Raw genomic sequence first — 15,255 nt, 5'->3', positions numbered from 1 at the left:
TCCATACTGAAAAGAGCATTCATTCTGGCTCTGGAGTTTTCTTCATGTGTGAGACAACAGCTACAATTGTCCTTACACTGTCACTGCAGAGTCCTGATTTCTGAATCATGTTCACATACAAACTGCAGGATTCAGTCCCACTCCACATCATCAGAAAACATGTCCTTCCCCTCCGACAGTCGAGTTCACCCCAACACAAGCGCAGGAGAGCTGCTGTGTGGTGTGGATGCTGTCAGAAAGCAGGCAAGGGGCAGGAACCATTAACATCTCATCACAGCAGAGTGTATAAAACAGAGAAGCTGAACTGGTTTAGTAATGAGTGCTGCGAATGAGTTTTATTAACTGTTTGGGCTTGACATGGTGAGGTGATGGGTTGAGCACAGGTGTAGAAGTGATTGCTTTCTATCTCAGAGCCTCTTCAGACTCCTGTTCTGTCTCAAGGTGTCCTGTTTCTCTGCAGCCTGATGGCCTCCTGACACACAGACACTCTTCCATAGCCAGAACCATTTTCTTGTTTCCTTTCCAGAGTGGAGTCGACACCTGCTTGTTCCTTATTTGTATTCCCTGTGAGCGGTGTTGCCTTGAAGTGAGTAAAGACCATGAGTGGGCAGTGTAGTGTCAGTGTGGGAGCCCATCTTGTCTAAGGGTATTGTAGTGTGAAGGTGGGACCTTGATACTGGAATCAGAGCTACTTGCAGCCTCTCCAGTCCACTGCATTACAGTGTAGCTGCACCCAGTGCTGTTGAATTGATAATTAGCAGGATCAGCACTAATTAAGCAGCTGGTTGAGTCAGATTACTGCAGTGGAGTGCACTGGAAGGGCTGCAAGCTCAGACTAAAACCTATTTTTAACCTCAGATGAGATTTATTTTGTTTAACTGTCCCTGTTAGGGGATTTTTGGTCTCTTGTGTCCCTGTTTGAAAACTCGCTGTTTAGCAGCCGAGACGAGCAGCTCCGGGATCCGCCGCCCCTATTTGCCGAGCTGAATGAGAAGGCAGGTGCGGTCAGTCTGCAATTAGACTTCAATCCGCGGCTGTTTAGCGGTTCCGACGCCAGAGTCGCTTCTCTGCCTTTAAATAGCGAGTTTGCAAACAAAGAAAGTTTCTCACGTTTACCGTTTAGCTGGAGCGGGATCCTGGGCGACGGCTGTCGGCTTTTCTTGGTCCGAGTGGAAAATGTTATAAAATGGGGCTTAAAAAGTAAATGGATTTCGAAACTCACTTTTGGCGGAGCTGCCGGACGGGCTGTAGGACTTGTGGCTTCGACTCTGCGGAGAAACGTGGTATTAAAATCGTGCTTCAGCTTCTTTAAACTGCTTGTTGTATGTTGTATGTTGTGTTTTTTACCTGCACAATACGCTTTTTCTCGTTTGTATTCCAGGCTTCTGCAGGATCCTGGCGCGGCTCTGGGCTTTAAACGGCGGCTGTCGGGTCCTTCTCGGCGTGGAGACCTGAGCGCAGACCCACCCGTGTACCGAGTGACCGGAGCTCCGCGGCGGATTCACAGGCGAGTCCGAGTCTCTTCTTCCTAGAGGCCGAGAGAGACCCGGTCAGGAAAGTGTAGTTTCAAGGCTCGTTTAGGACTGAAAACCACTTTCACAGGGGCTTCGTCTCTTACCGGTATCGACTCACTGTGCAGCTGCAGGTCCGGCTGGGTTTTCTTTCTCCGGAGCCGGTTTGCATGAAGACGCGCCGACCGCACCGTTTAGCTTGAACTGGGAGAAACTGGTAACTCGAGTTATTGGTAACTGACCGCAGGAAACTGGAGCCCAGCCGTGTGAGACCCGGTGTGAAAACCGAAACCCCCGGTGTGAGGAGAGAGAGAGAAACCGCTTACCTTGCTCTCGAAACGCCGGCTGTCCTGTTGTAAAGGTTAAAGCGAGAGAGTTAAAAACATTTAAAATGCATTTCTCGTAGAAAAAGTTGCTGCTTTTGTCAAAACCTGTAAGAAAAATTTAATGCATGTTTTTTTTTTCCCCCGGCAGCCGAGCAAAGCGCCTGTACCGGGAGAGCAGCGGGGTACCAGCCGCCTCTCTCCCAGCCAGCGAGCCGCCGGAGTCCCCCCGCCTCCCCTCCCTCTGGCCGGGACCCCAGCCTGCACGGGCCTGGAGCACAGACCCGCCCCTATTTATAACGTGAACCCCCTCATGAGCGCGAAAAGGACAATAAAGGTAGCAAAATAAGAGACACCGGGGACCGAGATGGAAATGTGTGGATACCTGCTTAATAACACTGCTGTATAGTGTAATTGTTTTATGCTTTATATCCTTATTTGCTGTAATAAACTGCTGTGAGTGTTAATTGGTTAATTGATTATTGTGGGGTCTGGGGTGTGGGAGGGTGGGGTACAGGGGTGTGGAGAACCGTGAATCGGGTCCCCCTGTGAGCAGCCACACCAAGCGGCTCGCAGTGCTACAGCCTCCGGGCACCGGGCTGTCGTGGTCGGGGAGTCGGGAGCCGCTGGTCTGCGGCCTAGACTGCAGCCTCCATCCCCGGCCTCGATTAGAGCCCCGACGACCGAGGACACTCGCAGCCCCGTAGGTGAAGGATGACGCTCCGCGCTGCTGAGGGAACGCGTCCCGTCACCATGGTGACTGAGACAGGGGGGCTTGGCTTGGCTTAAGGGCGGGGTTCAGTGTTAATAGTGTCCAATCAACGGCTGGAAGAGGTGGGTGTAAGAACAGCCAATCAGAAGAGCGCAAGTTCAGCTCGAGAGAAAAATATCGGCCGAGCGGGCGGGTCTCGAACCCGGGGCTCCGGGGTGGAGATGTGGAGGAGTCGGGATTTAGCTGAGTGAGCTATACTTCCTGCCAAATCTGGCGTAACTCCGCGGTCATACTTATCTGGCAAAATTTTGGTAAACGTAAAAAATGGAAAAAATAAAAGCTATCCCTCCTGTTCTTGCAATTCTAAAAGTAGCATCTCTGCTCATCTACTGTGTTTCGGGTTTTACAAAAGCTTTTCTTTCGGGGATTGAACCCAGGTCTGTATTAACCGTGCATTGGTCTGGGGATTTGAACACGGCTTCTCACCGCCGGCAGACTAGCGCGCTACACGACGAGCTATAACGCCGCGCAGAAATTTCAGCGCCGCCAAATATAAAAGCTTTAAAACTGCGATTCACTCCCCGGCCGAGAGCAGGACCCCCTTCTGTAATAAAGACAGAGCAGAGAGCACAGCTGGACTGCAGGAGCCACTGCACAACTGCAGCTCACATGAAGTGAATTCATGATGTTTGTGAAGATTGAGGATAGTTCGAGCTGCGCTGAATCCTGCAGTGTTCAGAGGGGCTGTCAGGACTCTGCTTCACTGTGAAAGGTGTTGCAGTGTGTCAGTGTGACTCCATCTGTTTGTATTGAGCAGCTCTGAGTTTGACAGTATGATGGAATTAGACTTCAATTATAAATGAGGACAATCAGGCCTCACCTTTCCACTGTTCTCCATGAGAATCTCACCCCTCACAAGGCACAGAGCTCATATCAGAAGTTCCCCCGAAACTCTTCGATATAATGACTAGCAGAGAGCTCTCTCATCACCACGAAGACCACACTTTCCTTCACAGACACTGGAAATAAAACCCAAGAGCAGGGAAGAGGTGTTCACAACCTGATTTTAATTAAAGAACAAAAATATAAAAACAAGTGACTAAATGTTTGCTCAGGAGTGTTTTATTATGTTAAAACAGTACATTAGTGTAGTGAATTATCAGAATGAAGGAGTGAAGGAACAGTCAGCTGATATCGGTGTCCATTCCTGAGGCTGGTACAGATTCTCCAGAGGCCGTCCCTGAGAAAATACCCACAGCAGTGTAGGAGCAGCTCAGACAGAGGGATCAAAGAGCACAGCACAGTTTACTACAACAGAGATCATCTCCTTTCAACACAACAACTGACAACACTACTCCACATCACGATGGCAATTACAAGATTGAACAGAGAGACAATACAAACATAACACACAGCAAACTGAAGAGATCCAGCAGAGACAAGTTTAAGTGTAAGATCTGTACAGGTATATATATATATTTAACAGATATTCAAAACATTGTCTCTGTCTATAAACATTCAATAACATTGCTGGAAAATGTAACATTTAAATGTTTAGGGAATTATTTTTAAATAAAGATTAAATCAGAATCTGTATTCTCTCTTTATCTATTCTAGTGCTGAGAAAAATCACTCATAATGTAATAACTAAATCAACAAACACAAATCAACAAGTAATCTCTGTCTGTCTTCTAGATCTCTCATGGACACAGTATAGAGCTACAGAGGAGAGAGACTGGAGCTAAACCAGCTGGTTACTGGTTAAACTGGACCAAACAAACACCTTTTCCCAGCTCTTCAGCAGCTGCTGATCAAAAACACCTGGATCATCTGCAGCCACACTGACCCCTCCAGGACCAGGACTGGACAGCCCTGCTGCAGACACACACTGACCCCTCCAGGACCAGGACTGGACAGCCCTGCTCCAGACACATACACTGACCCCTCCAGGACCAGGACTGGACAGCCCTGCTCCAGACATACACTGACCCCTCCAGGACTGGACACCTCTTACTTACTTTATTGTCCCAGAGGGGAAAGTGTTTTTGCAGACAGGTAAAAGACACAACACAGTACACAGCAAGAGTCCATTCATAAAATGTACGATGAGAACAAATAAATAAAGTCAAATCTACCCTCAGTTCTCACAGCTTCTGTTAAAGACGAGCTCTTGTCCTGCCTACCTCCTTCCTTGGGGCTGTGGAGTGGACAGTGGACTGTCCAGCTGGTCCTCATGATCCTCACAGCTCAGGGACTCAGAGCTTCTGTCTTGTTTCTCCAGTACCAGTTAGAAGACGCGCTCCGACACACGAGGGTCTCACCATCATCGTCTTCTTCATCATCAAATTTATCTGCACGAAGGTTCACGATCACTGAGGTTCAACGTGTCTGAAGCAGAAACAAAGTTTCCACAGCAACTCGTGTAACGTAGCGCCGTGATTTCATGTGCTCAGACGAACAAAATACGAGACCATCCGCAACAGTTTACAGCTACAGCACAAAAAGCCGCCTCGGATGTTTCACAAAGAAAAGCAACACCGATTAAATGTTACTTCTGGCTAAATAATAAATCCGTAAGGTTGCTTAAACGCAGAGTAACAACAACACAATTAAAATTCCCGCCCCTCTCCTGAATCTCGGAGTTTATTGGGCAACTGGTCCGAGACTCGTCTATAATTGGGAAAACTTACTGTCAATCAGCAATAACTCCCACTGACCAATCGCGACATCGCTGGGCTCAATCCAGTGATCTGATTGGCTGTGGATCTTCTTATTCAAAAACAGGAGTACAGACCCCAGTCACATGATCCGGGTGTGTAATACACACCAGACCCTCACTACTGCACTGTAAACCAGCCCTCCATAGACTCGTGTATCACCACCGCCGCCTGGCGGACAGATATCGGAATCGACACCTCCTGCTGTAGGCCGATCAATAGGCTTCATTTTATTTCGAATTCACTGACACTGCGGGCTTTCTTACGTTTTCACTTTGACATCCAAAGTCCACATATTCAAACGTAAATTGTATTTTTGAAGGACGAGTCACAATAATGACAGTTTTGACTCCTAAACACGTTAATAACATGCTTTACAATATAATTTACATTATAATTTAGTAGCAGGATTCTATCTTTCAAGGACATCTAGTAGCCTGAAAAAATAATCTAGGATACACATTTTAATGTTAAAGGATTAAGTGAACAATCAGTTCAATATAGAAGAAAGAAAACACAACGTTCAGCTCACACCTGAAGAAGGCTGGACAGCCGGAACGTTGTGTTTTCTTTCTTCTCTTTTCAGCAGGGAATAAGCCTATTACTTGTTCCTTTGCAGCCTACGCATGCTGACGCGGCTACCCACCTGAACTACTCCAATCAGTTCAAATGTCGACATTTAAAGTTGCAGTAACACTGTGAAAAGCGATGTCAGAAGGTGCCATTTCACAGTGTGGCCGCCAGGCGGAGACACTGCTACACGTGTCTATGGAGGCTGTTTTAATGAAGTACTTTTCAGTTTCCAGCTGTGCCCCACTGACCGCGATGTCATCTGTATCCAGTCCAGCTCCTGGCCCTGAGACTCAGTGACACAACAGACACCAGCACCAGGCCAGGAGTCTCAGACTGACATTCTCACCGGCTCTGAATGAGCCTCAGTGGGATGTTGTGCTGAGGTGCCTGAACACTTGTCTCTCTCAATGATCTTCCTGAACACGTCTTTTCATCAGGCTAACAGGCTCAGTGCAGTGTGCTGACTGAAATCATCTTCTCATCACAAATGTTTTACTCTAGTGGTAGCTTGTCAGTTTCTGTCTTCTTCATTTTGTCTTTTTTGTCTCTGCCACAGTGCAGAACAGTCTGTCTGAACTAACTTCACACATTCTGGCAGCTCTGTCACTGTCACATCTGTCTATTGAGCTGCCTGGATCAGAGTTGTTACTTTCCAGGTATAATTTTGAATCTGTAAATCTGAAATTTCAATTAAATTTAAATCTGTCAATCGTTAAGGATCCAGGGGTAAAATCTGAAGGACTGTGGCCTCTCTTACACTAACTCTTATCATACAAGATTGCTGAAGTCTGTATTGATCATTATGCAATTTATCCTGTATTGACTAATGTGTCTGAACCCCTCTGTACATCTGTCAAAGACCCCACTTCTCATTTCAGCTGTAACAGGATACAGCTCCTTCTCCCTCTGTGAGAATGTGACAGTATTCCTCCAGCAGTCCCTCTCTGTCTGTCTCTGTCTGTCCGGAGACAGGACCAACCCCAGTGTGGCACCACTGCAGGCTTGCAGACCTCAGGACTGGATCAGAAGGGGGTCTGTAACTGGTCTTTGATTGTAGTCAGATTTCTGATGTCCACCAGTGTCTTAAGTCAGGTTGCTGTAGTTCATTCTGATTTGATGCAGCTCATCTTTCAGATTAAAGAAAGTCCGATTCATTCTTCCATGCTCCTCCCTGTCACAACAGGAACTCTGTTATCTGTGAAAGATTGATACATTTGACTGTCTTGACAAATACTGAAATCCACAGGCTGTATACTGACACTCAGACCTCACATGGTAATTTATCAATTACTTTAGCAGATTTTCCAAATATAGCATAAAGCCATAAACCCAGAAAATCTTAAAATGTAGGTTTTCCCAAGAGTACTCTTAACTTCAAGATAGCACAATACCTTGACCAAGTGCCCAGTAACTCAAACTCTTCTATAATTACTTGAGATGTCTCTACAAGTTTCAACAGGCTTCTTGTCTCCTCTTGGGGTGTTGATATCACTTCTCTGTGTTTCATATGGTTTAAATATGGCAGTGTAGCGTTTAGATTTCTTAGTCACAGGCTGCGTACTGTTCTGTTCTTGTTTGTTCTTTGTGTGTCCTGGACTGTGAGTAACTCTTTTAGTGCACCCCTCACTGTACTGATTGTATTGTATTGTATTATTATTATTATTGTATCATTCGTTACACTGTGGCTGTGTTGACTGTGTTAAACTGCTGTTGCACTGCAATTTCCCTCACGGGATCAATAAAGTATCTATCTATCTGCCAACTCAATTTTGGTATCTTCAACACTGTACTCCAGAGGTTGTTGGAGACTTTACAGAAAGTCGTTTCAGGTTTTGCCTTGAACATGTTGATAATTCTTCTGTCTTCAACTGCAGATGTTGTTCTTGGTTTACCTGGTCTTGGCTGATTTGTAATTATCACTGTGGTTCTTCAGTATATTCCAAACTCCAAACAGTCTGGGTTTGTCCCGTTTTAGTGTTGTGGTTTTGATGGTGTTTCTGCAGCTTCTCTTTAGCGGAAGAGTCACCAAACGCCAATGTCAGAGTGGAATAGGCTGACCGGCTGTTCTCTTGGCCATAATTACCCCACACTCATGCCACCACCCATTTTGTTAGGGTTCTACTGTATAACTGCTGATATCTGGACTAAGGGGGGTTGGGGGGTTCCTGTAGTTTCAAGGTGGGGGGGGGGAGTAACAGTATAAGAGAAATGTAAGTGTCATTGAAGACCAGGAACATTGCTGCAGCAAAGACAGATTCTGTCTTAAATGAGACACCAGTGGACACATTTATTGACACGTATTTCACTGTTATACAGAACACGTCTAAACATATATTAAAAGTGTATCTTATTAAAACAGTTAAGATTTCAGTTAAAATTTCAAACAAACCTTCTTAAATAAGTCTGACAGCAATCTATAAAATGAAAAAGAAAACGAGTAATAAACCAGAGAAACGTTTTTATTTATAAAGACACTTGTAAAGTTACAGCTCTTGTACTAAATAAATCAAAAGGTATCGGTGCAAAACCCACAAATAAAATGATTCATTCTGACAAATGTCTAAAATAATACAGTAAATCAAACATCTTGTCCTTTTTGATTCATTTAGGCAAAACCAGGATCAAGCAGGACAGTAATACCCCTTCAACACAACCCAGAATTTTGCTTTACTTCTAAAAATACATGTATAAAAATGTTCAATCAAAATTCAAAGCAAAGATCATATTGAACATAAAGTTTGATCTTTCATGTTGTAAAAAGACAAGTGTGACTGGAAACGGAGGTAGAGGTGACATTTTAAAACAACAGTTTCTTAACCAGCCTCAGTGAGAGTGTGGGTGTCAGAGCAGGTGTGTCAGTGACACAGACAGGTCACGCAGCTGTAGTCGTCACCATGGGATCCTGCAGTGCCTGCACACAGCTGAGAGTCTAAGGAGACAGGGGCAGGGAGCTGGCTTCACAGATCCTGAGCACTGATGATTCACATTTTATATTATTCCAATTTGTAACATTGTTAACACCTAATGTGGTAGCCAAACAGTCTTCATTCTCACAACTATAAGGTTCACCAGCACTCCAGTACCTGAAACACAACAATTTGTCTTTAACTTAAACACTCACTTAGCTCATCAGCTTCACAGAGGAAACACTGACAAACTGTTCCTGGAAAACCTGTTACCTTTCCCTCAGTACAGCTCATAGTGGAAACTGCTGGTGCCATTGCTGTCCTTCACCTGTCAGAAGAACCAGTGTCTTCACTACATTCAAATGCTCACATCTACTCAGTCATGTCCAGTGTCTACTTTGTATTTGGGATCTTACTGTATACTGCATCTGTTTCTCTATAGTAGGTTGTGTGTGCGTGCGTGCATGCTTGCGTGTCTAAGGTCTATTTCACCACCTAAACAAAGCTCAACACTTCAGATATTTTATTTCTTCTTTCTAGTTTTCAGTGTGGGGTTACCCTTTCATCTTTCATTAACAGCTTGCTTGGACAGGTGCAGGTTAAAATCAGTATCTTCATTGACCTTACCCTTCAGTTAGTTGAGTTCCATCCACCCAGATCCAGGTTCCTTCTACAGCTACATCAGTCATTCCCATCCAGTATTCACATCCTTGTGTACGATTACTGATGAACTCCTGAGCACAAAACAGAAAGACACACCTCTAATCTCCCTGTTGAACAAGTGCCCCCAAACACATACCACTCCAATGCTCTGTGAAACTGAAGACAGGCAGAATTGGCTCCTCTGGCCTCCGTGACTGACCTCACAGAGGAGAAGCAGGTTTGTCTGCTCTCGAGCACTGACATTTTACACCAGAAGACTGCATGCTGTTTCATTCCAGAGAAAAAAGGAATAATAGAACAGCTACTCTAAGATACAATGCCACAGAGCAAGGTATTTATTTTCTGCTGTATTTACCCAGCCAGTGATATTGACAATTATGAAGACAAAACTGCTGTCATGTTTTAGGGGATCACATTAGACTTCGTATGGCAGACATAGTAGAAGTGTTGATAGTGTGATGCCATGGGGATTGGGGACACCACTTTGGTTCACCCCCCTAGACACACCCCTCATAGCCTGTTCTCTCAATTTACAACTTTCCGAGCCATCTCAGACTCTGAGACTGACAGCCTCCCACTCACACATGCATCTGTCCTTTTCATGGTGTCCTCTGAGACCTTTCTGAGGCTTACTCTCATCACTGAGCCCTTTGCTCATGGGTGCCTGGTCTCAACAAACCTTACCTCTAATTCTTTCAGGAAGTAACAGTGGAAGACCCTTGACTCAGTCATTCTTGTTGGGCTGGATCTGAACAACTGCCTTCTTTATCTTACCAGCAGGCTGACAAGGAAACACTTATGATCTTATGATCACTCCCTCAGCTGAATCTCCTTAACATGCAAACAGTCTCCAGCTGTGGAGGCATACTAATGCTATCTATCAAGAGCTCCACCTACCTGCCAAACACAGCCCGTATGATACCACAACAGGCTGTGTGAATATTTCTTTTAGATTTTATTTTATCAGTTTTACCTTTGCTTATACTATATATACAGTGGCATTAGTAGGGAGAAAAATATTTTCATGAGTAAATACCAAAGACTAAATTGTGAATAATGGTAAAGGATCAGTTTCTGTCCACTTGTCATTTCATTTCTGTATTGTAATTTTCATTTTGCAACAAAGTAGCAGTGAAGTAACACACAGCCTCCTACCTGTTCAGTTCTATTGTTTATTATCACCAGATCAGCTCCCTGCTTCCTGCAGGCAGTGCGACTGTCATTCCAGTTCAGTGTATCATTAGAGAAGTAGTAACACTTGGAGCTGAAGAGCTCCCAGCCCCAAGGACAAGGTCTACACTCCTCCTCTGGAGAGTAAGAACAGACAACAGCACATATCAGTTCATCTCTCTCTCCAGCATGGTGCATCCATCCATCACATCTCTTCACTGTAGTAGACTTCCAAACTGAACTTTCTACTTCACAGAGGCTCAAGAAGACCCAATCATCAACATAACAGTCTGAACAGGGAAAAAGCCCAAATAGTCTATCTGAATCCTTACAAACAGAACGGGATAAAGGGATCAGACAACTCACCTAGTGTGCTTTGGTTTGAGACATTGCAGTACCGATCCACCGGAAAGTGCTTTCTCAACTTAGTGATCACAGATGTGAGATTTTCTTTTTCTTCCTGTAACTTCGCTTTGCCTAGAGGCAGGTTGGTGTAGTTTACTCTCAGGTGATCCAGTTCATCCTTTAACTGAGAAATGTTCTGAGAATTCCCAATATCTGTGATGACAAATATCGACTTACTGTACTTTAAAACACAAAAACCTTTCTCACAGAGTCGTAATATCCTATTTCCTTCACCGCATTGTGTGGTGGGTCATCGTCAAACTTAATGTTTTCTTGTAACATCTTGACAAATGCAACAGAAGCTGTTTCACAGGTCACAAGCCTTTTCCATGTAGTCACTAAATGACACCTGAGCATTTCTAGTTTTCAGAGGTACTGTATGTCTTTCTGGATTGATCAATTACTGAATATTGTAACATGAATGACTGAAGTTGACACTGTAGTGAATAAAAGAAGTAGCTTTTAATGCCCTTTTAATGTACAGAGAGTGCTATTTCCAAACCTAATGGCCATAACTCCTAGACAGTAACGAAATATGTGAAGGACAGTCTAAAGTGCAGCAGGTCAGTTCTAGTGCAAACACACAGTGCTGCGTCTCTTTGTTTGCTAGGTCACTGCATAAATACCTCCCCCCACCCCTCCTCAAGATACACAATCCTAACGCAAGGGGTCTTGCTGCCAAATCTCAGTTGTGGAAACAGCTACAATATGATTCCTAGTGAACATCTTAAAAGGCATTGAAGTGAAATTTTGCAGGACTACTTCATTCTCCCTACTGTTCTTAGTCCACAACTGCTGATGCTATTAACTTTGCATCAATCAATCATAGTCTCAAATCAGACAAAAACACAACACAAAGTAATTATTTTACTGTAGGATCCCAGAGAGTACATGATGTTTTTCAAAGCTAGGAAACAGTCAATGATCTTACGTGTACAAGGTAACTATACCCCACATAACTAACCTATACTTAGTCATACTGCAGCTAAAAACACACTGTTATACTCACAGTAGACAATGAAGGCTATGATGATGGCAATCAATAGAGCAGTACCCAGCAACCCCAGACACACTGTAGCCAGTCTATAGGCAGGAGGGCTGGGCTTAGCTTTCACTGTAGGCACAGAATGAGGAGAAGTGCTGTTTCGTTATAAGTGGAGTTCCACAAGGCTCAGTACTGGAACATCTGGGATTTCTTCATAGCAATGATAGAGCACCGACTGCAAATCTGGTAAAGCTGCACATACAATGCTAACACTAAGGTATATGACTGGTTCATTCCTAGCTATTGTAATGTTAAAAACAACTGCTGCAGAAAACAAGATTACACGCTTTAACCAAACTGGTAGCCACTATGCTATCAAAGTGAAGGTAAAGTCATTACGACGAAACTCCAGTAGATGGTTTTATGATTGTGATTGACAGCATCCAAAACTCCTTTTTTAAATGTGCACTTGAAGCAAAAGGTACAAGACTTCTCAGATCAGTGAGAATACAAAACACTAGAATAGAAACACAAAACACTAGAAAACGTAGGTGATGTAATATACCACCACAGTGCAAGTCTTTAACGAAACGGAACACTCTCTGCTCAGACAATAGCATCAAAGATCATTCACAGCCTCAACACCATATGGCACCATTTCTTACTTAACAGGTGATAAGGATTTATTACTGAAAGGAGAAAAATTACCTTTTCTATAAACCTTGAGATGAGTATTCATGAGACTGTGATATGTCAGAGAATATCAATCACACCCACCTCACAGCTCTGCTTGTCTGATGAGGAAACACGTTGTACTTCATTGTAAAAAACAAGATGTATGACTGACCTGGAGGTCCAAGAGGAGCTGCTGTCTGAGCTGAGGGAGATCCAGCTGTCTTTATCTTTTCAAAGGTCACCTCCTGTTTCACTGACAGAGACAGATGATCAGGGATTTACAGTAACACACAGACTCATACCATCTCTGTAAAGCTTTGAGACTGCAAAAAAATGATACTTTGCAGCCACAGTGTTTGGCAGCAGCTTGATGACATGAGGTTTGATGACATCTCTTCTGCCTGTGTAATTTCCTGAAAGAGCTTCTTTCGCTCGCTGATATTGGATATCAGAAAGTGCAGGAGAAGCTCTGTCGCAGTTGAGGTGTTAAATTGAATTCTTCAGATTGATTGGGGAATAATATTCTTTCTCTGACTCTGTGTCGGAGTCTTTACAGTGGTCAGCATGAGAAGATGTGGATTTTCTCATTGGGGTCATGTTTAACCTTTGCATCCAATATATTAATGTTGTTTACATACACAGGTCTTTACTGTACAGAGAAACAAAACATGCAAAACAGGGAACATGAGACAGTAGATGTTGTAAAGCTCACAAAAGCAAACTTTCATCACCCTAAATGACAGATATCACAGATGCTGTATAAATGTGACACTGAAAAGAACACAATGTGAGGGGAAAATCAAAACACACATACAGACAGAAATAAGGGGATGTCAGCTTTCAAGCTTTAGTCCTGCGACAATCTCTTACTGTTTCATGTCTCGTGTCCAGAAAAATCACAGTAACAGAGTGATTGAAGCCATTAAACTTCACCATGACAAAGAGAAGAGGCTGGACATTGACAGAAACACATGCAGCTGATTGATTGAAAGCATAAAGACCAGAGGAGGCTTCCTGCTTCCTTCTTCAGTGCTCATCTACACATGGAGAGAAGTCCAGGTGTGAAAGTTAACAACATGGCTGGGCAGACTGTTACAGACTCCCAGAGGAGAGTGTGAAAATAACTGCAGTGTTATCATCAAACAACCTGTCTCCTCACTTGCTCTTGTCTCTACAGTAATGAAAACAACTCCAGCTCTTAAACACACGGACCAGCACTTCTCAGGAACAAAGCAATATCATGAAGTAAGGGAACAGGTTACGGGCTTTTTCCATGCTGAAAAGAAAAGAAAGGAAACACAACGTTTCAGCTTTGGAGCCTTCTTCAGGTGTGTTCTTCCTTTTTTTTTCTTTTCAACCTGGAATAAACCCGTTACCTGTTCCTTTGCAGTCTACACAAGCTGAGGCAGCTCCCTACTTGAACCTATCGTTAAGTATGTCCTTCACACACCAGGTTCCAACTGTAGAAAATACATTAATCATTAATCTGAAAGTTAGGAGATAGCTTAAGCTTTTCTAACATTACTTTCAACACAAACTCTTTCCAAAGTTTAGGCATTATTATTACTTGTCTGTCCACTATGTAGTGCACTAAACTGTCCAAAACAATTAGAATTCTCATATAACACCTTTGATCATAAGAGCTTGCACAGCTGTACTCACATATATGATGCACTCCTGGCTTCCTGGGTGGGTTCTGATCCATTGTGGAGTACACAGTCCTATCTGGGTTGACCAGTCCAGAGTATACACCGTCTGAAGCCATGGACTGTGCTGTATGTGCAGAGAAGCTCCCTGGTCATTAACTTATGCTCTTACATTACTGGGCTCTCACTCTGAGGATTGTGCTAACACTGAGCATCTGTTCTGTATGCGATCGCATCTTTCTTTTAATTTAAAATGAAATTAAAATTAGATTTAATTTCTAATCACCAGTCACAACTTATCAAGAGTGTCTGTCTCCTCATTTGTTCACCTTTCTAGTTAGTGATGAGTGTCTGAGTTGAGGAAACTTGTCTGAGTTGAGGACAGTGTGCAAGGGCTCAATGGTGTTCATACCCAGTGACTGAATAGCACGATGAACTGTAATGTCAGATCTCTGGTGCCTCTTTCCCACAGGCTCATCCTGTACCAAGACCAGGCTACAGCTTCACAATCTATAGCTGCTGATCTCCATGTCATCTAAACTCTTCACTGCCTTGTTAAAGTTGACTATGGAATAAGAGATCCCAAAGCCATACTCACCTGTGTACCCCACTCTTGGGTTGCAGGCTGTGTTCTCATACATTGTGCAGTATGAATCCTTGTCTGGGGTGACCAGTACAGAGTGTGTACCGTCTGAAGCCATGGACTGTGCTGTGTGTTTAGAGATGCTGTCCTGGGCAGTAACGTGGGTTGTTACAGTACTGCTCCCTCACTCTGAGGACTGTGGGAACACGGAGTGCTTGTTATGTATGACATTAAGAGGAAGCTACAATCAGTCTACTGGAAGTACATCACAATACAATACAGGAAGTACAGTACAGTTACAAAGAAGGGGTAACGAAAATGGTGAAAACCAGGATTTGACTGATGGGTCTCATCAATAAGTAAACTAATTATTCATAACCCCCAAA

General features: G+C 43.8%; 1 protein-coding gene across 1 annotated transcript; it reads right to left on the bottom strand.

Annotated features, from left to right (window-relative positions):
* Positions 1-8,282: 8,282 nt before the first annotated feature.
* Positions 8,283-15,042, bottom strand: LOC148816547 (uncharacterized). Its single transcript, XM_088939565.1, has 8 exons — positions 14,885-15,042; positions 14,303-14,413; positions 12,813-12,893; positions 11,990-12,094; positions 10,942-11,133; positions 10,561-10,712; positions 9,370-9,476; positions 8,283-8,919 (listed from the first exon to the last, which is right to left on the bottom strand). The coding sequence occupies exons 1-8, from the start codon at positions 14,985-14,987 to the stop codon at positions 8,766-8,768; spliced, it is 1,005 nt and encodes a 334-aa protein (XP_088795691.1). The 5' UTR covers positions 14,988-15,042; the 3' UTR covers positions 8,283-8,765.
* Positions 15,043-15,255: the final 213 nt, after the last annotated feature.

The sequence above is a fragment of the Atractosteus spatula genome, chromosome 22 (assembly GCF_055471065.1).
Source record: "Atractosteus spatula isolate fAtrSpa1 chromosome 22, fAtrSpa1.hap1, whole genome shotgun sequence".
Taxonomy (NCBI): domain Eukaryota; kingdom Metazoa; phylum Chordata; class Actinopteri; order Semionotiformes; family Lepisosteidae; genus Atractosteus; species Atractosteus spatula.
This window is presented reverse-complemented; position numbering and strand designations above follow the sequence as displayed.